We start from the raw sequence: 23,515 nt of genomic DNA, 5'->3' as shown, positions 1-23,515 counted from the left end.
CTTTATTTGATGTCTTGTTTTTCCTACTACTTCCAATGCTAGGACATAATCTCCAGGAGAACAGGGATTTTATCTTTTTGTGCACTGCTAGATCCCTACCACCTAGAAAAGTGTCCCTATAGAGATTCCCTATAGAGATTGCTGCATTTTTAATGGGAGTTTGGATACCCTATGAGATATACTCCAAGTTGCCTGTTAGATATAGTCAAAATGTCTCAGCATGGTCCAACAGCAACCTCTTCCTAAGTTGGTCCCAACCTTTCGCTTTCTGACCTTACCTCTGTAACTCCCGCCCCCAGCACATACACAGCCCTACTCTCTGTCATCCTCTATATAAAGGTATTTATGAATGCTACACATACCCTGTGTGTGCTGCCAGAGATTAACCGAGCACCTACTGTGTATCAGCTACTCAATAGACATTAGCTCTCCTACGTTTTACATTCTGACCGCCTGACTCCTCCCCAATCCCAACACACCTTTCTTTGTCTTAGCCTGTGTTCTGTGCTATATCTGGATACCACAAATTGGGTAATTTATAAAGCACAGAGGTTTATTTGGCTTGTGGCTCTGGAGACTGGGAAACCCAAGATCACAGTGCTAGCATCTGGTGAGGGCCTCGTGCTGCATCAGGGTGAGGCAGAGCAAGCACGTGAACTCAGGCCTCTCTTCCTCTTCTTATAGAGCCACTGATGCAATGTGGAGGAGGGCCTCGCCCTCGTGACCTCGTCTAATCCGATTACTCCCCACTAATATGAATTTGAGGGGTAAGTTTCCAACACACGAACGTTTAAGGGGACATATTCCAATCCCAGGACGGCTCAGTCACAGCCTAAGGGAATCATACTGGTTCTTCTAGGCCTCTGAATGTCAGTTTAGCCCTCAAAGAATCATCATATTGGAATTATTTGTTTACTAACCTGTTTCTCTCCCCAGGGATCTGAGTGTGTCCTAATCACCTTAATTCCTAGGAATAATGACACACCTCATTTATTTGACTCATTTGGATCCACTGAACAACTTAAGAACATTCATACATACACAGTAACAGGACAAAAAGATAATGACAGAATGGCAAAATGAAGCTGAGATAAAGCTGTTACCCAAACAGCACAACCATAAAATCGTGCACAGCCCCTGAAGTTGGACTGAGTTGGCTCCGAGGGTCACAGCTTGAACAGCAGAGAGGACGACCTGATGAGCTTTAAGAATGGTACTCATCCGGCACACAGAGGCATTTCCTGGGTCCTCCACCTGGTGCCAGGTCCAAGGTCTGGGAGAAGAGCCCACATGAGAACTCACAAGAAGCCTCCGTATCTGATGGTCAGCACACAAGACCACTGCTCAGCATGGAAGAGGCTGGCTACTTTTAATGAAGTCCTCTCTATTTTGCAAACCTTCTTAAACTGGTCCTACCCTATTTAGGCTAGAGGAAGTTCTCCATTAAACTCACACACTTTTCTGAACATCTGCCTTCAGATCCTGTACCGACCAGATTAATTCCCTAATCCCCAAATCCCATCCTCTGTGGGAGTCAGGTGAGTCTCCCCATTCTGCCGGTACTCAGAGTTCAGCCTCCATTTGCTCCTGGGTTCACCCCTCTGTGGAAGTCCTGGCCATTACCCTCACTTTAGAACACCCTTCTTCTAGGCCTATGCAGTAAATTGCACAGAGCTTTCATCGATAATTCCAAAGCCCCTGATCTCCACTTCGTCCTAAACCCCAAAGCCCTGGAGACTGTGACATGCAATTCAGAACCATGACGATGTACTGTTTTAAAACTCCCTCAACCAGGGGCCTGGGGATATGGCTCAGTTGGTAGAGTGCTTTTCTAGCATACACAAGGCCCTGAGCTCAATCCCCAGCATCACCAAAAAAAGAAAAAAAAATCCCTGAACCAGTCATGTCTCCTAAATCAGAGAGTAAGTTCTCAGAGGCAAGTGCAGACCGTGGCTTCGGGTGTATTCTATGACCCAGCACCATGCTGAATATGGAGTAGATGCTCATCCACATCTGCCCACTACCCCAGCGGAACACAGATAAGAAATGTGACTGGATAGAGCAAAAAGCAACCACCATAGGACGCGGCCGTACCACTCCTTGGTATTCATCCAGAAGGCCTCAAGTCAGCAGACTGTAGCAGTACAGGCAAAACCACGCTTATAGCAGCTCAATTCACAACAGTCCAGGTACGGACCCAGCCTAGTTCCACAGTCAGCAGGTGAATGGACAAGGAAAATGTGGTGTAGAAACAGAATGGAGTTTTACTCAGCTACAAAGAAGAAAGAAATTATGTCATTTGCAGGAAACCAGATGGAAGTGCAGAGCATCACATTAAGTGAAGTCAGCCAGACTCAGAAAGCCAAGGATCACGCTTCCTCTCATGTGTGGAAGACAGAAAGAAGAGGGGAAAAGGCATTCCCTAGGAAAAAAAAAAAAGGGGGGGGGGGACCAGCAGAGTAGAGAAAAGGGATCAGGAGAAGGGACGAGGGAGGGAAAGGGGAAGTGTTGAGCAAAGAGATGGGCCCCACCATGCCGTGGGCATATACAGACACATGGCAATGAAGCCCACTGTTTTGCCAATTCATAATACTGTGCCTATAAAACAACTCCTACTGATGCAGAAGCAACCCTCCCTGGACATAACTATTTTCACTCAATGCTGGAATCCTAAAGGGTAATTCTGTAACATTAGAAAATATAAGGCCCAATTGTCTCCTAGTGTTCTTTAGAGTAGAAAAAAATTAACACTGAATTTATGGAGAAGAGATGTGGCTTCATGAGCTGGCCCACCTATGCCTACTCTCTAGGATTGTGCTAATCCCATATCCACCATCCACAGGTCACTTCTTAAATGTTTCTACTTTTAAGTAAAAGTAAAAATGCATTTCCTGAGTCCTACTAGCTATATTTTATATGCTCAACAGTCACAAGAACCTACTGGCTACTGTGCCAGACGCAGACAATGGAGACCAATTCCCACCAATGCAAACATTCCAGGGGACATGAGGGCTAGAGCCATCTTTGATAGTTCAACACTTTCTCTGGGCCTCAGTTTCCTTTTGTGCAAAATGGAAAACACATAACTCCCTGGGTTACTGTAAGATTTATGAATGCTAAATGTGAACATCCTTAATTGATGATTGTAGTAATTAAAGTTTGACAAACGACTAAAATGAGAGTTACAGAGCTTGAGCAGTGTCTAACCGTCAGCAACAGTACGGCTGTCAAATCGTGCTGCTGCAACTGAAACAAGGAACGCTAGCTCAGGCTGTGTGGCAGAAGGATCAGGTTCCTTCCCAAGAATGCCTGCTGCATGCAAGGAATGGAGAGAAACAGAAGCACGCTCAGAAGAATCTGCAGACCATCTAGGAATGCAGAGTCAGGGAGTGCGAGATTTCTCAGCTGGAGAAAAGAAGACTTGGCTGGAACCAAGAAGGGAACGAATTTCAAAACAGACAGACAGACTATTCTCAGGTGGGACCTGAATTCTTGGGCAGCTCCAGAGATCACTAACTCAAGGTAAAGGGAAAATGGATTAGTTAAGAGTCGCCCTACAATGGAAACGTTGCCTTATGGGGAAGAGAGTTCATGACCCTAGAAAGAGTCCAAACACAGCACTTCTCAAACTTGAGTGTGTCCAACCACCTGGAGAGCTGGCAAAACCCAAGATGTCTCAGCCCCACCTCCAGTGGCACTGGTTCAGTAGGTGTGGGGTGGGACCCAGGTGATGCTGATGTCAACGCCTTGGGTCCAGAAGCAACACAAGCTGGAGGAACCACCAGCACTGGGAGAGAAGGGGTGCTGGATCCAAGTGGAGGTGGGCCCCTGTGGCCTTCCAAACCAACTTCACAGATGGCGCTCCAAGGACTCTCAGTGGATCCCATTGGCGTTCCCACTGATCAGCATCCAGCCTGATCTAGATCCCTTGGTCTCCTGCCAGGCATGTCCCTGTGCAGTCACCACATGCAAATCAGTTCATTGCGTTCTCAACAGTTAGGCAAACAGAAGGCAATGCATGCCAGATGTGCTGGGGCAAAGGGCCGTGCATAGGCTTCTGCATTGGGTGAGTTCAAACGTGATCACATCAGAGTGGCTTTCTAGGCTGCAGAGGCAATGCAGCCCCGCCCCAGAGTGGCTGAATCGTAAGCCATTAAAGTACAGCGTCACCACCAGCAAGAAGCCTTAGGAGATGGACCTTCTGCTCCATTCCTTGCCAGTCTGAGGCAATCACCACATGACCACACAAAGCCTGGCTCGGAGCTCACCCCTTCCTCACCAAAAACCTACACTTCACACCAAGATTTGTGCCTAACCTTTCCCGACAGCCTCAATAATAAGAAGAGTCAAGCATGGAAACAACTCAAATAAAACCATCTTGCAAATAAACAAACTGTGTTGTAACCCTGAAGTGGCACGGTACTGAGGAGTAAAAAGGGGCCAATCTCAAGGTGTGAAGCAGAATAAATGAAGCCAGGCCTAAAAGGCATCAGGCTGCACAAGGGCACTGACCGAAACTTCAGGGAAGAAAAACCTACTCTACACAGACACAAAGCGGATCAGTCCCAGCAACCAGTACTACAGGAAATGAACCCAGAAATCCCTTTTGGGTTGATGGAATATTCTAGATCTTAGTTACCATCATAATTACATATATATATATATATGTATATATAATACATACACATATGTGTAATTTGTAGATATAGTGTGCATTTTATTAATACTAAACAGCAAAAAGGTGATTTATTTATTTATTTATTTATTTGTTTATTTATTTATTGGTACCGGGGATTGAACTCCAGGGGCACTTGACCATGAGCCACATCCCCAGCCCTATTCTGTATTTTATTTAGAAACAGGGTTTCACTGAGTTGCTTAGTGCCTCCCTTTTGCTGAGGCTGGCTTTGAACTCATGATCCTCCTTGTCTCAGCCTCCCAAGTTGCTGGGATGATAGGCATGTACCACTGTGCCCGGCCAAAAAAGGGAATTCTTTAAAAACAAAAATGAATCAAAATGCAGTCTGTAAAAATAAAAATAATAAAATACAGACATTTTTAAACATACACACACACACACTGGCATTTTCCATCCCATTGTGTTCATCCCATTTCATACTGTACTTAGAACGGTCACACTCGTTGCCGATGGGAGGAAGCGGGGTAGCCAGAGAGAGGCGTGGGAGAGATTTTCAAAATGTTTACTCTTTGTTTGCTTTTTCAACTTTTGAACTGGGAGGCTATGTTAGTTGTTTTTAAAAACAAATAGAATTTTAAATTAAGAAAAAGAATTTTGAAAATGTGTTGCTCATTGGTACAGAGTGGGAGTATGACCCGAGGCCCTGCCTGCCCTGGGACCCTGATCTATTCCAGTGGCGGAAACCCTCATTTTTGAGATGGGCACTCTGTGTGGTCTATATTTTATCAAACTCTTCTGAGCTTGGAATGAATATCAATTTTTTAGCTTTTTCTCATGTTTTGTTTTCATAAACATATCATAGATAAGAATGCGTGTGTCTGCACATCTGATTCAAGAATGCTTGCTCATTCGGGTAGTCTTATCTCCTATAGGTGTATGTATGCTTGATTAATCCTGCGCCCTTTGCACATTTTAAACTTTTTAACTGGATCATCTGGCTGGGTGTGGTGGTGCTATTTGCAGTCCCAGCTACTCAGGAGGCTGAGGCAGGAGGACCTCCTGAGCCCAGGGTTTTAAGGTTTAAGGTCAGCCTGGGCAACATAGAGAAACATGGTCTCGATTTAAAAAAAAAAAAAAAAAAAAAAAAAAAAGAAGCATTCTGCTAATGTTATTTTGTGCTTCTTTTGCCCCAAATAACCCCTGTAAAATCCACCCACAAAGGCTGTCTTCAGTGGCTGCCTATCTTCACTGTTTCACATCCATCCCTGGTAGGAATAAACGAACCATTTACTTAGCCATTAAAATATTCTCCACACTTTTACAAGGCATTTCTGTTGCCCCCTCACCTACTGTAAAAATAAATCCAAAGACCAGCACGACCTTTCAGGCACTGCTGTCCCCCAACGTGTCCTGGTGTCACCTAGACAGGCTCATCTCCCTTGTCTCTCACTGCTGTCCTCCACCAGCTTCTGTGGCCTTGCATGCATTTATTTGTGCTGTGGCTAAAATACCAAGTACACCTCCAAGGCACTGCTGCCTGGTTCATTTCGTTGCTTAGGACTGGATCACCCTTGCCCACGTACCAAATCTTCACTCTCCATCAAGGTCTGCGTTAAGCATGCTCTCCTTACCAAGTCCCCATACACCTCCCATCCACAATGCCACTGTGCCTCCCAAACTCAAGATGAACGCCCTTTCCAGAAGCTTCTACCACACTTGCTTCCTGCTGACTTGAGTTACAGTCTCTTGTTATGACAATATCTCAAATTTGTCTTTCTGGTGCACAGCACTAAAATCCTACAGGTAATGGATAGGTGATGAAAGTCCTTCAAGTGACCGCTGGTTCAAGGCACTAAATCATTCAAAAATTATATGTTGAAAAAGTTAGTTTCCACAAAAATGAAATGCAGTGATTAAGGTGGAAACATCACTATTGCTTAAGACAAAATTGGGTTCTTCACATTTCTAAATTTGATCTTTTTCTTCTTCTCATAGAAAATGCAAGTTTTGGAATTCCTGGGAGAGGAAATGTTTGAGTATTACAGGATTTAAGATCGTTTGATAAGAAATACACTATTAAAAAAAACATAGATCTTGAAAAGCATTTTAACTGCTGATAGGCAAATAAAGGAGGGAAAACTCCAAAATTTTTAATGAAATCAAACTCTAGTAGATGACAACACAAAAGCAACAAGTATTTCAGAATTTAAAGAGCAGGCCAGGCACAGTGGTGTGTCCCTGTAACCCCAGCAGCTGGGGAGGCTGAGGCTGGATGATTACAAGTTCTAAGTCAGCCTCAGCACCTTAGCAAGGTCCTAAGAACTTAGTGAGACCCTGTCTCAAAACTGAAAAAGTAAAATATAAAAATAAAAAGGGCTAGGGACGTGGCTCAGTGTTTAAGTGCCCCGGGGTTCAATCCCTGGTACAAAAAAAAAAAAAAAAAAAAATTTTTAAAGAGCAATACTATTATCTTTCTGTCAAAGAAAATACATGCTTGGAAAGCAGATACTGTAAATAGGAGAAAAATAAAACAAAATTATAACTAGGTTGACTGGCCATTGTTTGCCTCTACATCGGTCATTACACACACACACACAGATGGAAGACCTCATGCATAATACCAAATATGCCTTTCAATTATTTTATGCTAAAAAACATTATTTTCAATGGGTGTTATTAACCAATGCCTCAGAAATGCTGTGTAGATGGCTTAGTGGTAGAGCACTTGCCTCGCATGCACCAGGATCTGAGTTTAATTCTCAGGACTGCAAACAAAAAGAACACATCACAGAAAAATGTTCACAACTTATATTTACAGAAATTAGGCTACGATCTTTTTTTTTTTCTTTTTTTAGTTGTTGATGGACCTTTGTTTTATTTATTTATTTATATGCAGTTCTGAGGATCGATCCCAGGGCCTCACACATGCCAGGCAAGTGCTCTACCACTGAGCCACAACCCAGCCCCCTACAATCTTTAATATTAAAAGAGCTCTTAAGTCAATAAGAAAAAGACAAATGGCCCAACTGAAAAAAATAGATGAAGGTTATTTATAAACAGATAACTCAGACAAAACATAATTATAGTGGCTCCTGAACATTAAAAAATAAAAAAAGTTTGATCTCTGAGAAACGCAAATTAAAAATCATCCTGGGATACCCTTTGCCACCTGTCAGATTTACAGGATCAAAAAGTTTCATAAAATATTCTTGGCAAGAGTGTAGAGAAACAGGCACAGTGGTGGAAGGAGTATAAACTGGTAGAACCCCCCAAGAAAGTGCGATACGGTGGTACCCTTTAAAATTACAAAGTGCACCTCTACTCTGAACCAGCAGCTTTACATCCAGAACTTTAATCTTCAAAAATACTTCCATATATGCAAAAGAATGCATGAGAAAGACCGTGAGCTTTGACAATGAAGTTGTAAAAGCTTGGACAACATCGTAGTGCCTCCATAGGACACATATTAAATATTTGAGACATACTTAACAAAAGAATTCTATGCATCTGAGAAAGAAAACCGGAAGTGATCACCACAATAGAAGAGTAGCAACCCATATGGCATTCCTCAATTGACAGAGAATATGGGTATTTGCTAAAACATGCACTTATCTGGAAAGATATACGGGACACTGGCAACATTGGTTGCCAAAGGGAGAAAATGGGAGGCTTGGGACTAGCGTGGGAAAGAGATTTTCAAAATGCTGACACTTTTGTACCAGTAGAACTAGATTAGTTATTTTTTTAAATAAATAAAAAGTAAACTTTCTTATTGAACTTTTGAACTGAGGAACTGTATTAGCTATTTTTTAAATAAATAAAAATTTAAAAATTAAGAAAGGAAATCTAAAAAAAAAAAAAATGTTTTTGGTGAAATGAGTGAGACACAACCTAAGTCCACTGACCTGCTGTCCAGTCTAGTACAATACAAAACATCCTCCTTATTTGAGGGCTCAGGCAACTTCATAAGAGGGTAGAAAGATCTGGAATAAACTTGAAAAACATCAATGGCTTAAAAGACTCAAAGTTAATTTATGTGCAGAGAGCCTTTCAAGCCACAGCTTGTTTTAAGAGAAAACCAAGACTAGCATGAATCTGCAGAAAAATCTTCACAATGCTCAAGTTAATCTAGAAAAAATGACAGGCTATGTCTCTTTTGTGCATTTATTTATTTCCCAACTTTAAGGTTAAGAAATCTATGTCCTGCAACAAGGTATTTGTTAGTAAAACTGCTTACTCTGCACTATGGTCATGTTTGTTGTGAGGACACTTTGCAAAGAAAGCTTTTCTCTGCCCTCAGTCACACAGGTACAGATGAGAGGGGCTGTCTGTCCTTGTCAGACAGTTTCCTGTGCTTACCTGTGAAGAGGGCTTTTTGCAGAAACAGACCCTCTGTTCAGAGGCTATTAAAAAAACACTCCCATGTATTCTCTAGGGACTTCACCTGGAAATATGACTGTTTTGCACACTCTGCACACCTGGGGGCGGGGTGATGTGCATAATCCACCTGTTTGTTTGCTCCTATTTTCTCACCAGGGAGCAAAGACAGTAAATCCAACCCTCCAGGGAAAGGAAAAACAAATCATTCAGTGCCCATCCCTAGTGGCTGATAAAGCCAGCAGTCTAGAGAGTGTACCTACGCTGGCTGGTCCAGATATGCCTCTGGGGTGCAAGAACGAGCACAAGTTCAAACACCTTTGCTCCTGCATGCTTGGAAGAGCAGGTCTTGACCTGCTCTTCCTTTCAGAAAGCCGAAGTTTTCAAGCGTGCTGGGCACAGCTGTAGGTGCAGGTGCATGTGGACAGCAGAGCACCTCGCCTTTGAGCCTGGATGCACACACGGGGGACAACTATTTTCAGGGAAGTGAGTCTCTCTCGGAGGAAAGTTGAAGTGGGTGTCTACCTGTTTGAGAAAGTGAGGCAGGGCTGACACTTCTTCCGCCGCAGTGCCCGGCTTGCAGCCCCGCACCCGGCCCCGGCACCCCCTCTTCCCGGCCCGGGCGCCCCAAGGTCACCTGCCCTCCTTGGCGCCCCTACCCAGCCCGAGCTCTCACCAGAACAGCAAGTTGGCACCCACGAAGCCGAGCAGGCTGCGCAGCGGCCTCTTCCAGCTCAGGAGCTCCTCGGCGCAGCAGCCCAGCCACAGCACCGGCTCCCCGAGCAGCCAGGTCACGGCGGCCGGCGCCCGGCCCGCGGCCTCCTCCACCTGCGGCCCCGCGCCGGCCGCCGCCGCGCCTTCCTCCGGGGTTTCCTCCTGCGCCTCCTCCTCCGGGGACGCCGGGGGCGGCGGCGGCCGCTCCGCGGCAGCGGGAGCCGGGCATCCTTCCTGGGCGTGCTCCTGGGGCGCCGCGCTCGCCATCTTCAGCGCTGCTTCCAGGCGGGGACAGAGACGCGCGCCTGGCCGTCGGCACGAGAGGGCGGCGGGCGCGGCGGGTCGGGGCGCTGGGTGCGCACCGCGGGGCGCCGGCGGCCGGGTGCCTTGTGACGTCAGCCGGGCCGCGGCGGGGGCGCCGCCCCGGGGAAGTGGGCGCGGTCAAGTTCGCGCGGGGGCGGGGCCGCGGCGCCGAGGGGCCGGGCGGCCTCGTGCGCGCGGTGGGTGCGAGCTGGGCGGCGGCCCCCGGGAGCCCGAGGCCCGATGGCCGCGCCCGGACCCCCTTCCCCTCCGGCGCGAGGGAGGGCGCAGGGGAGGCCGCCGCCGGGTGCCTCTCTAAGAGGGAGTCGGGGCCACGGCAAAATCAATGGCACGCCACTTTCTCAGGCCAGGGCCACCGACCGATCGATCGCCCATCCTCTGGTCTTTGAGGACGTTACCCGACGCCCTCCCCTCTGGCCGCTCACTCCAGGCCGCAGGACCCATCCCCGCGCCCGGCCCCCGCCCGGTGCCCTTTCTGGGACAGCGGGCACGCATAACCATAGCACCTTTGAATAACGTGCGGATACAATCGTTGGATTACAAAAGGAAGGGGGGAAAAACATCTTGGGTCAGTTAAGGAGTTGCCGGCCCTCTGGTTTTACTAGTGAGGAAACGCCAGGCCGCAGCGGTGGGTGTTCTTCCTCTTAGCTTGGGACTGTGATTTGGGTCAGAATGCAGGTTACTGTGTGCAGAGTACAGTGAGCGCGTAGCCGAGAAACGAGAACCTCTGCGGAGACTGGACGCTTTGCCCTGGACTCTTTGCACGTGTCCAGCTAGGTGTGGCAAGCTTGGACGGTGGTTACTTGAGAGTCACTCTGGTCTGTAGTGTCAAGTGGGGTCAGGGAGATGACAGGGTATTCTGAGACTCCTGCAAGAGGTCTCTTTGGGCCTGGAACTTCCTGGGTGAGTGGGTGACAGGGAAAAGCATGATTGTTCAATGCTCACTTTTCACCACATACACGTTGAAAATCGCCTCTGCCTTAACCCTCTGTTCTTGTTTTCCTCTAGAATAAAGTACCCCTCCCTCAGTCCTGAGACTTCTACCGCGGATGAATCAGGGCATGGCCCATCCTCCACTTCACAGGCCTTCACAGAATGGATAGGATGGGACTCATTCCCAAGCAATTAAAGTCAATTCCAAACCGGGTCGTGGCACAGGCCTGTAATCCCAGCGACTGGGAAGGCTGCCCCAGGCCTGCCTGGGCAATTTAGAGACACCTTGTCTCAAAATAAAAACCAAAAAAACGACTGTAGCTCAGTGGTAGACCTTCCCACTGGGTTAAATCTACACCCACATACACACACACTACTTAAAAGGAGTCTCCGTGTTAATATTCTATAAGGGCTCATCTAGATGGTCATTATATACTTCTGTGTATGCATATGTTGATCTGTGCAGTGTAGATGTGGGTCCTTACCTGGGTGCATGTTATATCTAAAGGGGGTTTATAAGTCCCTCAAAGGTTTATTGAGCACTTACTATATGCCCATGCATTACTAAGCTCCATGGATATGATATGCCTTCTACCTATAAGAGGCTCACAATCCAAAAGGGCACCAATTATAATTGTTATAAGCACTGTGATCAAAATTATTGCTAAGTGTTAAGAGATTCCTTATAGATTCTGCATTAAAAATTAGGGAAGGAGGGCTGGAGGTGTAGCTCAGTGGTACAGCACTTACCTAGCATGCATGAGGCCCTGGGTTCAGTCTCCACTACTGCAAAAAAAAATTAAAGTTAGAAAAGGAGTGGAGGAAGCAGGTTTCTCGAGGATTTCAGGATAACCGGCATCCGCCCTGACTTGTAAGACCCAGGGACATACAGTGGGGGTGAGGCAGAGTGGGGACCATAGTTCCTGTTGGGAGTTCAATGAGAGAGGAGGTATGAGTTGCAGGTGGAGGTGCACTGTTGGTCAAGTGTGTTGGCCAAGGGCCTTGAACAATCCTCCAGTGACAGGAGGTTCGGCTAACCTGAAGGCAATACAGAGTATCTGACATTTCCAGCTTGTCTTCCTAGGAGCAACCACATGACCACTGATGGAAAAAGACCTAGGAAGCAACGTGGAAACAATTTCTTCCACCAAAAACTCTTTTCACAGGTGCAAGTCCTCCCTCTGGGGGAACTTTTGAAAAATAAATATACTTTATTATGCTCTTTGGTCTTTGGTGAGCACCTGATACAACCCAGAGTTATGACATCCTGAAATTCATCACTAGACACACCGTGCTACTGCTGGTGCTGAGAACACAGGGCCCGGGAGATGGGGAACCAGGCATCCCCACGGGCCAGGCCAGCGTTGATGTGCTTCCAGAAACACGTTGGCAAGATTCTGCACATTCCTCTGCCCCCCTTGAATTCTAATTATTGTTGTCAGGACCTGTTGAAGTAGTAAAAGCTGTTGGCAACCAAGACACATAAAAGCTGAGTTCCAGTTGCTACGTGTGGTTTGGGACACTTGCTCTCTCCCTTTAATGATAAATCTCCCCGTGAGCAGCTCTGCACTGTGAAGTGTTTCTTCCTGTCTTAAATTACTATGGAGAAAGGTCTGTGCAAAATGGTTTTGCAGGGGCTGGGTTGTGGCTCAGTGGTAGAGCCCTTGCCTGGCACGTGTGAGGCACTGGGTTTGATTCTCAGCACCACATATAAATAAATAAATTAAATCAGAGTTCATCAACATCTGGAAAAAAAAAAAAAAAACCCGGTTTTGCATACAAGGCTAGACTAATTGCTCTAATCTGTCTTTTTCAACTCTGACCTCTAATAATTACTGACAAATGGTGTAAAAGGAGGAGACACTGGCATAGATGCATACTGGGTGCTACTGGGCATTTCGTTGTTATTTTTTTTTTTTCTTTAATTATCTTCGTGATGGTTGAGTAATTATTCAGCACTAAGATAACCCAAAGATGGTGTCATTGCTAGCTGCAGTAATCCTCATCCCCTGGTTTCAAGAACATGTGACATTGGAAACTCCTGTTGGTGACCTTAGTATTTAAGATTTCCTTCTGAATTTTACTTTGCTGTATGTTGATAACAAAGTGATAAACGCTAATAAACTAGACAATTTGACAGTATAGATCTGAGAAAAGCAAGGAAACTTGGCATATATCTGAGAGAAAATGTTACCAAAAGTTTGGTCCTAGTCCCCAATGCCAATCCAGTAATGAAGACAAGGTTTTGAGAAAAAGGAAAATGAAGGTTTATTGCTTTGCTAGCAAAGGGAAGCATGGTGGACTCCTGTCTCAGAGGCTGTGATTCTCCCCATCAAGAGGAGCTGGGGGTTTTAAAGATGTGATTCAGAGAAATTCCGTTTCCCAATATTAGGGAGGAGAGGTTAGGAAGAAGATCAGGGAAAAGAGGATCGGGGAGGAGAAATTCAGGGAAAAGAGGATCAGGGAGGAGAATGTTGGGGAAAAGAAAAAAGATGCCATTTTTAGAGCAAAAAGGGATATAGTCAAAGTGTAAAGTGATTCTGTTACAAAAACGAGAATGAGAGGAAACATTTGTAAACTCTGAATCAAGGAGACAGTTTAGGAAATAACAGCTGCAGAAAGGGGAAAAAAAGTCATAAATATACACGTAGGAACTCTCAAAAGCAGCCATTCCCCGTTCTCTTCTAAAAGTAGGTAGAAAGCTTGCAATAGGAGAGGAAAATGATGAATATTTAATTCCCACTGTAGAAGGTCTCACAGGGCAAAATCCAGCTAAGCCTTAGAATGAGAGGGATTTACACCAGTACTGTACTTTTCCCTTAACGTTTTTCATGAGGGTCCTACAGCAGGTGCACAGTTCCTTGAATGAAAGAAGACAGGCATACGTGCCATATTGTTCATCAGCCCTACGGGGGAGTTTTTTGTGTGTCGATAATTTTATTAAAGCCATTCCACCCTCTTCCTCTTACCATATCCTCTACTTGTTATCTTAACTTTCCCTAATTTTCTTGTCACTCACCAAGAAACCCTAAATAGCTCACTCTAAGTGAAATTAGTTAAGAACATCACCCAACAGTAGCAACAGAGTGGATGGAAAGGAAGATTATATCCTTCTCTAAGGCTCCTCTGACCATATGAGTTTCCAAGGCTTAGCCCAGTGACTGACTCTCAAAAGGAATTCACTATTTCTGTTTGGGGTTCAATGTCTGCTATTCATATACAAATGAGAATATCCAAAGTAGAGTAGTTTATCTTTGACAAGCATTCTGTAAGGAATGTGCTTCCCAGAAATGACCTCACACCAAGATGGTGGCCACCCAGACATTTGTGTGGGTATGCAGTTTGTATATGGTTCTCTAATACCCAAAAGGGCTTTTTTAAGAGTTCAAAATGGTTAATGAGAAGGAACTGAGGTTGCACTGTAGTCCATTTTCTCCTGCTATAACATAATACCTGAGACCAGGTATTTTATAGGGAACAAAAATTTATTTGGCTCATGATTCTGACTATTGGGGAGTCCAATAGCATTGTATTGGCATCTGCCCAATGCATTCCTCTCATATCATCAAGGTGGAAGTGTCAGAGAAACAGAAAGGAAAAGGGAACATTCCAGCCCAGGTTTATGTTTCTCTTCTCATAAAGCCAATAATTTCAGCAGGGGAAAACACCCTTATGATCTCATCTATCCCTAATTACCACCAAATCCCACCTCCAGATACCATCAACATATGAATTTGGGGATTAAGTTTCAGACACTAGCACCTTAAGGGATGTATTTAAACCATAGCACACTGCAAGAGTGTATCCCCCAAAGATACCTATCTACACACACACACACACACACACACACACACACACCAGGATCCATGCTGTGCCTTAACTCCAAACCCTTCCTGCCTTCCTGATGGCCTATCAGTTACAACTGAGTCAGTAGCTGAAGGTACTAGTCTGGTCCTAGTCTGCAGCCCTTGTTTGTTGTTGTTGTTGTTGTTAATTTGATCAATTTATTTATTTTTGTTCCCTATATGCTCTTGTTTTTGCTTCAGTGCACATCTGTATCATTCACTCATGATTTCTTAATTTTTTCATTCACTGATGATAAATATGCCTTCAAGACTGGTTTTGAGCTTATGGTCAGAAGAACCAAACACTGATTTCCCTCATGGTGCTTAGGGCTGAGGCAAAGAACCTGAAGAAGGTAGCCAGGTGAAGGGAGTGAGAAGCATGGTGTCCACAGCCCAGAGGCAGGAGAGAAGCAGCCCGGCCCTCGAAGGAAACCAGGATGAGTTCTGACCTCCAGATCAGAACTTCCCAAGAAATCTCAGTTTCTGCTCTGTCCTGAGAGCAACAGGAGCCTTTAGGAGCCTTTGCAGCAGGAAGCTGATGTGATCCAGCTAGTGTCTTAGAAAGACATCTCTGAGCATGGCTTAAACAGAGCCCGACATAGCCAGGACCCCACGGGGGATTTTTTCCCTTGTCATTCACTAAGAGGGGGAGAGACGTAGGTTTGGGAGGGAGGTTGTTTCCTTTGAGGTATTTTTGGAAATGTCAATTAGGTCACTGCACACAGAAGTCTGTGGCTCAGAGACCAGCAGGAGTCTTGAACAAGAGCAGATCCGGGCAGATGGAATGGACTGTACAAGGACTTGGCAGAGGCATGACCAAGATGAATTCAGAGGCGCTGGCCAGCTCAGTGTGACTGCATGGGACAGAGTACAGACAGTCCCTGTCTTGCAATGGCTCAATTGAGGATTTTTCAACTTTCCAATGATGCAAAAGCAATATACATTCAGTAGAATCCATATTTTGATTTCCGATCTTTTCCTTGGCTGGAAATAACTTGCAACAGCAGCCAGCCACAGCTCCCAGTCAACCACACGATCAGGAGCAGAAACAACTGGGGTGCAGGATGTGCTGTGTGGCTCAGCTGTGAGGTGCAGCAGGCTTGGCGTGCTCAAGGCATTTTTGACTTCCTGGCATTTTCAACTCAGGATGGGTTTATCCAGTCATTGCCCCATTTGAAGTCAAGGAGCCTCTGTACTTGAAAAAGACTTTTGGATAAACAGAACAGATAGAAGAAAATTCTGAGTATCATTCACAGAGCTTGAGACCCAGTCCTGTGAACAGTAGAGTGTTCTGGAGATTGTGGTTCCTTTGTTGTTGTTGTTTGTTTTTCCCAAAGAAGTGACAAAATCAAAAAGCACCCATCTTCTGAGGTCCCTGGAACTCCAACTTGATGCCCGTGGTGTGACTATCTTCAAATCCAGGTCTGCAAATCAGGCCTCCAGTCTCCAGAGGTATTTCCTATGCTAAAATTAGATTAGTGGAATGTAGGGAAATACCTGTGAAAGTTACAACCCACAAACAACCCTTCAGAGTGTGTATTTGGCTTGTCACGTGTTACTAATTTTAGCTCATTAGAAGTTAGGCACAAAATCTGGTGGCACTTTAGGTTTAGATAACGGCTGCAGGCCTGCAGTTAACTGGTGTGACAGATGCCCTCTTGGACCATGCATAAACGGCACAGCAGGTGTTTCTTTTTTTAAAAAAAAATGTAATTTTAGTTGTTAATGGACCTTTATTTAATTTATTCGTATAGTGGGAATCGAACCAGAGCCTCACACAAGCTAGGCAAGCATTCTACCACTGAGCTACAGCCCAGCCCACAGCAGGTGTTTCTACACAGCCAGCACACTGCAAGGCTCAAATGCTTTCTGAAACACGGAAGAAATATTAAGATTGTATTTGTTGTAGTTGACAATATATATGTCAGCTTGTAGGTTAATATATTGAAAATTGATGCTTTCACCAGGCCTATACTCCCAGTAACTAGGGAGGCCGAGGTAGGAGGAGGATCACAAGTTTGAGGTCACCCTCTACCATTTAGTGAGACCCTGTCTCAAAGTTAAAAAAAACGGAAAGGTCTGGGGATGCAGCTCAAAAAAAAAGAAAAGAAAAGAAAAAGAAAAGGAGGGAGAGAGGGAAGAAAGAAAGAAAGATGCTTTCTCTCTTCCTCTAAATTGTTTTCTTTTTCTGCTTAAAACACTTCTGACACCAAATAAGTAGGGTTTTCCATATCAGTCACCAATTCTCTAACTCTCCAGACACAAAGGACCAACAATTCTGATGCCAATTACCTGGAGTGAGCATCAGAACCCACAGGCTGAAGGCTAGATCCCATGAGGCTGCCGCTTCAGATGCCAATCACAAGTCCCTGGCTCCCACCCGGTGTGGCCTACCACATATAAATTAGGGGTTTCCGCAGCCACTCCTGACGTTTGACAGTTTGCTTGAACAACTAGAAAACACGTTATTTACTATTACTGATTTTTTACAAAAGATGTTATAAGGGATACAAATGAGCATCCTTTGGCAAGGTCCCAAACTGTCCCAAACATAGGAGCGTCTATCGCCAGAAGAAGCCCCTTTGGGGAGCTAACATGCGCTACCCTGCTGGCACTGGAAACATGTGCTGACCAACCCCAAACCTCCTCACCAAAGGTTTTTTGTTTTTGTTTTTTTGGTAATGGGGATTGAACTCAAGAGCACTCTATCACTGAGCCACATGCCCAGCCCTATTTTGTATTTTATTTAGAGACAGGGTCTCATTGAGTTTGTTTAGCACCTTGCTTTTGCAGAGGCTGGCTTTGAACTTGCGATCCTCCTGTCTCAGCCTCCTGAGCCACTGGGATTACAGTTTGTGCCAGTTCTCGCTGAAGGTTTTAACGAAGCTTGCATTATGTGGGCGAGATTGAGTGAGCCGCTGGCCAGTTGCTATGAATTCATCTGCAGTCCCTCTTCCTTCCCTGGCGTCTGGGAGCTGAGCTGAAAATGTCAACCTCTAATGGCACAGTTATTTCCTCCAGCTAAAGGCCCTATTCTGCAGTTACCTAGGGACCCGCAAAGAATCACCTCACTAGCCGAGCGAAGCTCAGGTATGGCTGAGAAGGGCTCATGGTGAATAAAACACCTGCCTCTCACTCAGCACTCAGAAGTGCCCAAGGATTTAGAAGCGGAGGGCGAAGACCAAATATGAATTCTTAACCTCAGGAGGTCACCCTGCCCCACTAGCCCCTCACTCCTGCCCTGCAGGACTAAAACCAGGTGCTCTGGAGCAGCAAGCAGAACTGTCCCAAGTGGCCTTGAGCCTTCACCCAGGGTGTCCAGACCAGGGCCTGACTGGGACAGAAGGTCTCTTGGAAGCAGGTCTCCCAGATTCAGTGGTCCCTTCCCAGCCAGTTCCCACAGATCCTCAAGGTCCCCAGGTGTGGGCAGCTGGAAGCTAACTGCTAGCTTCCAGTGTGCTTGAGGACCGTGTTCCCGGTGGCGGGCTGTTCTCGCTCTCGTCCTATAATGAGATGCGAGGGGCTCCTGCCTTGGAAATGTCACCCAAGTGGATCCCAGACGGCATCGTGGCCCGGGCACAGACCTCTCTGGGTGGTTAAGAGGAGTATGAGGAACTGTCCTCCTGAACCCGGACCTCCCGGTTTCCCCTGGAAAACCTCCTTCCCCGCTCCATGAGGGGCCGTCTGACTCCTCACAGGCTCTGTGGGCAGGACAAGGAAGGTCACTAAGAGACTTTCCTTGCTAAAGAAGTGGCACGGACAAGAGCACCTGTAGTCCTCAGGGCAAGAAAGAGAGGTGGCCACTCCGGAGTCCCCGTCGTCCCCTCTATCTGGAGTAACCAGCGTGTGTCCGGCTGTCCTGGTGTGTGGCGCGTGCCTGCCGTCTGGCGTGGTATCAGTGGTGCTTCCCTCTCTGCCTCAGACCTGCCCGGCGTGGATGGTACACTCCACGGGGTTCCCTGCTCTCTCCAGTCTACCGACCAATGCTGCGAACTCCCCTGGAACGCTCCCCCCGCGTAGGCCTGTTCTTGAGTCTCAGGGCCTCAGGCGACCATCCCAGTTCGGGCCTGTCCACAGGGCAGCTGCCTCCTGTCCCCTCTTCTAGCCCAACCATGTGCTTCTCCTTTCAAACGCTGCCTTCAACTCATAGCACCCACCCCAAGTGCTTAGCCACGCCTGTTTTCTAGAACTGTAAGGCTAAATCACTCTGAGCCACCTTTCAGCCCCCTGGTTCCATCTCTTTCTAGAAGCCGCGCTCCTCACTGCTCCCTAAGCTGAACGATTGCCTGAAGCTGGTCTCGCTTTCCTGAGTCCCGCTCCAAGCAAACGTTCTCATCCACGCTGCTGCTGATGCTGTAAAACCCTCCACATCTCCCCAGCTCTTCACGCCTTCCTGTATCTGCAGCTCAGCTCCCCCTCGTCCATCAACTCTTGATAAGTGGAAAGAACGCGGGCTTCTTAGGAAGGGCTGGAGTTGACCGTAGATGCCCTCTCTCCACTAACTACTATGTTTCATTGAGTTCAAGAAACACATTTTTCCTCCACATTCTAACATACCTCGAAATGGAATGTTGCTTACAAATACGAGCATCTTGGATCCAGGGGAGTGTGGCTTCTCTGTAACTTTGTGTCACAACACAAACTCTCAGAGTCTCAGTGCCCTCGTTTGGATGGGTGGTCGGAGTGACACTTAACCCCCCAGGCTGCTGTGGGAATTGCTTGAGATCACTGTCGTCAAGACCCATGGCAGAAGTATCCCCGTGGAATCTGGATTCTCTTCCTGGCCATTTTGTAGTGATTCCCTGAACCACATGGGAAAATCCCGTGACAGGTACCAAAGCTTGTACAGTAATGGAACTGCACAATAGTTCTCTGCAGGTGAAAAGTCGGAAAGAGAAACCGGTTGGGGTCACAGAGGTGGTTTAACCACAATACTCTACCAAGAACTCTGTTGGAGGAAGTCACCGAGGGGACATTGCTCCAAGGACAATGAGCCAAGCAGCTTTTTGTTGGATACATGTCATTTGCACAGAGAAAACAAAAGTACCCTTGTCCTGAATTTAGTCTTCAGTAGGAAGTCTTCAAAAGCTGATGTTATGTAAAGAAGTCCGCAGGTGGGTTTCTGAAGAATCAGGTCACAGGTGTATGTTTGGATAATGTCCAGTTGAACAGTTGTCCTCCTTTATAGCTTGCCCCCTCCGAGAAGGCCCTGGCAGCCAGCAACCTGGGTACAGTCCAGCTGCTGGCCAGGAAATCATACTTTCTGCTCCCCCGGCTGCCAGGCCCAGCAAGAAACTCAGCCACCAGAGAAGAAGCCCCATGCTCAGGTCCTGGGGTCGTTTTACCTCTTGCCCTTGGAACTAATGAGGGTTTTCAGAGAAGTGAGCTAGAACTCAGGCTGGGGTGGGGGATGGAGAAGCCTGTGGTGTAGGGCTAGAATGGAAGCCATCAGCAAGTAGGAGATAAAGACCTAATGTGTCCACTGGAAAAACCTAGAATCAATGATAAACCCAGAGCACAAAGTTTATTTTGGGACCAGGTAATGGTTTCTTGACAAAAGAACCTGAATTCCTTAAAGAATGTGCTGATACTCCGTCTGACTTAGGAACATCTTGTGTGCCAGAGAGCAAAGACGTGTTCACAGATGACTTAATAATCTGTGTCAAAAGGACACAGAAGTCAGTCAGGGGAGGGACACCGTGTGACAAAATTGAACATTTGACCTAAACATAACAGACAGAGGAATCCAGAATGTGGGATGTTCTGATCAACCAGCCCTGGTCTTCAAAGAGCTGAACGTCAGGAACAATGAGATCAGGGAGAATGGAGAGGAAACTTAGCCCAGTCAGTGTGGAGCTGGACCTGACCCAGGCTCAAACAAAAGTGTTGCTGTCAAGAACATTCTGAAGGATAATTAGGGAAATTTGAGCCCAGAGCATATGTGGGATGACCTTGTTAAATTAATGTTGATTTCCTTAGGGTGATAATGGGGTTACGGTGGCTTAAGAATATGTCCTGGTTCTGGGTGGTGCAAGATGAATTTAAGGTCAAATGCCATGACAGCTGCTGCTTGCCTCCTGCAAGAGGGAAGTGTGTGTGTGTGTGTGTGTGTGTGTGTGTGTGTGTGTGTGTGTAAGACAGAGACAGAGGAAGTAGGTGTGGTCAGATGTCGGGGAACCTGCGTGAGGGGCATCCGGGTGTTCAGTGTATTGTGCTTTGAATTCTTCTGTGGGTTTGAAATTTTTCAAAACAACAAAAAAAGGTTGTTCAGAAGATGTTAGGAAAGAGAAAATTCTTATACAAAGTTTTTTTAGAGATCATTTTATTCTACTTCTTCCCCAAGATTGTGCCCCTTGGTGATAGTGGTTTCTCCTTTCTGTGAGCTCTTGCTGACTTGAAATCATCGGGATATCACTTAGCAGGGAATCCAGTGATGGCTGACATATCTGTCAGCAACAAGAAATATCCTATCAGGCGCAGTGGCACACATCTGTATTCCCAGCAGCTTGGGAGGCTGAGGCAGGAAGATCCTGTGTTCAAAGCCAGCCTCAGCAATTTAGCAAGGCCCTAAGCAACTCAGAGAGACCCTGTCTCTAGATAAAATGTAAAAAAAGGGACTGGTTTATGGCTCAGTGATTAAGCAATCCCTGGTATCAAAAAAAATTTTTTTTAATGAAATATCTTTATTTTCTCCAGAAGCAAAAGTTTGTGTCTTACATTCAAATTTGTTATGTTGTGATTCAACTGTTTCCAGGATCCTGGGAGACAACTGGTGGGAAGACAAACATTATGGTCTCTGCCACCAAGGGGCAGGAACCAACCCATAAGACACTCAAGAAAACACTGCAGCTAAACAGAACACTGGGACTGGGCATCTATGAGGAAGACACGGGACCAGCCGAGATCCCGCGGCTTCTGGGAAATACAAGTACAGTTAACTTCAACATATTTCATCAGGTTTATGAAAAGACCATTATCATTTTCTAAAAATTATAACCAAGCATTCAGTACAACTTTAGAACAAAGAGTAACTCTAAGCCATTTTTTTAAAGAATAGTTCAAAAGGCTTTCAGAAAAATCGGTAGCATAGCTCAGTTGGTAGAGTGCTTGCCTTTTAAGCACAAGGCCCTGCGTTCAATCCCCAGCACTGCAAAAAAAAAAAAAAGAAAGAAAGAAAAAAAAAGAAAAATTGGTAGCCAACTGGACATGGTGGCACATACCTGTAATCCCAGTGACTTGGGAGGCTTAGGCAAGAGGATCACAAGTTCAAATCCAGCTTCAGTAGCTTAGTGGTAAAGCACCCCTGGGTTCAATCCCTGGTACAAAGAAAAAAATATGTATATATACGTAGCCATCCCAAGCAAATGAGACAGAATGTGGAAAAGCCTAAATGTACGAAATGAGCATGATGTATTGGGGCACTGACAACTAGTTGATTATGGCCAGAACATGGGGTACTTATAGAGGAAACAGGAGAGATGAAGCTGGGAATTTATCTTGGTCTAGTTGATAAGAGTTCTCATGTTATATATGCAAGTGTGAGCTATGTTTTAATCAGTTTTTCATTGCTGTGACCAAAAGCCCTGACAAGAATAATTTTAGAGAAGAAGTTTGAGGTTCATAGATGGCCGAATCCATTACTTTGGATCCAAGTGAGGCAGAACATCATGGCAAGAGTGTGTGGTGGAGGAAAGCAGCAGAGGACATGACAATTGGGAAGCAGAGAGATACAGCTCGGCTTACCAGGGACAAAATATATACCACAAGGGCATGCCCCCAATGACCCACCTCCTCCAGCCACACCCTACCTGCCTACAGCCACTACCCAGTTAATCCACTCAAATGAATTAATCCACAGATCAAGTTAAGACTCTCAAAACCTGATCATTTCACCTCTAAACCTTCTTGCATCGTCTCACACATGAGCTTTGGGGGACACCTCACATCTCAACCACAACAAGCTGTATCCTATGGGTGACTTTGGAGCTAAGTGACATGGTCAGACAGACGCTTATTCAAGGAGGTAACTCTGTTGGTGGAGTGGCAGGTGGTTTAGAAGATGAGGCAGCAAGAATGGGTGGGAGATTTTTCTAATAGTTCAGCTGAGAGATGCAGAGACCAAAGCAAGAGCTGGGTAGCGGAGACAGAGTGGATCCGGAGAGCATAGGTAGCTTGCAACGGGAGAGTACAGCTACAGAGGGAGGACTGGGCAGTGAGCAGGAGATGTCATGTGGACCAATAGGGCGCTGTGCATGTGTGTGAGTGGGTGTATGCACAGAAGGAGAGAGAGATTTTAAAGAACCAGCTCACTCGATTGCAGGTATGGGCAAGTCCCAAAACTACCAGGTAGCTGGCAGTCTGGAGGCTCCGGCAGGAGATGATGCTGCAGTCTTGAATCCAAAGGTGAGCTAGAGACAGATTTCTTCCTTCTTGGCAGAGGAGTTTTCTCCTAGAGGAATCTAGTCTTTTCTCTCAAGGCCTTCACCTGATTGGACACGGCCCACCCCCATTGCAGAGGGTATCCCTGCTTTACTCAAAGTTTACTGATTTAAATGTTCATCACCTCTTGAAAAATACCTTGACAGCAACATCTAGACTAGTGTCTGACCAGAAAACTGGGCACCATAGCTTAGCAAATTAGATGCATAAAACTAACCACCCCAATCCTTTACCAAATCCTTTACAT

The 23,515-nt window shown here is 46.0% G+C and overlaps 1 protein-coding gene across 1 annotated transcript in view; it reads right to left on the bottom strand.

Moving 5' to 3' along the window:
* Positions 1-10,115, bottom strand: part of RETREG1 (reticulophagy regulator 1) — a 125,552-nt gene extending 115,437 nt beyond the window's left edge. Inside the window, exon 1 of the mRNA XM_079144591.1 lies at positions 9,693-10,115. Within this exon, the coding sequence (XP_079000717.1) occupies positions 9,693-9,997 (305 nt within the window). The 5' untranslated portion in view covers positions 9,998-10,115. The remainder of the gene's footprint in view (positions 1-9,692) is intronic.
* Between the last annotated feature and the right edge of the window lie 13,400 nt (positions 10,116-23,515).

This window comes from Sciurus vulgaris (assembly GCF_902686455.1).
Source record: "Sciurus vulgaris genome assembly, chromosome: 6".
In the NCBI taxonomy this organism is placed as follows: domain Eukaryota; kingdom Metazoa; phylum Chordata; class Mammalia; order Rodentia; family Sciuridae; genus Sciurus; species Sciurus vulgaris.
The sequence above is the reverse complement of the archived record's forward strand: the minus strand, read 5'-3'. Positions and strand labels throughout refer to the sequence as shown.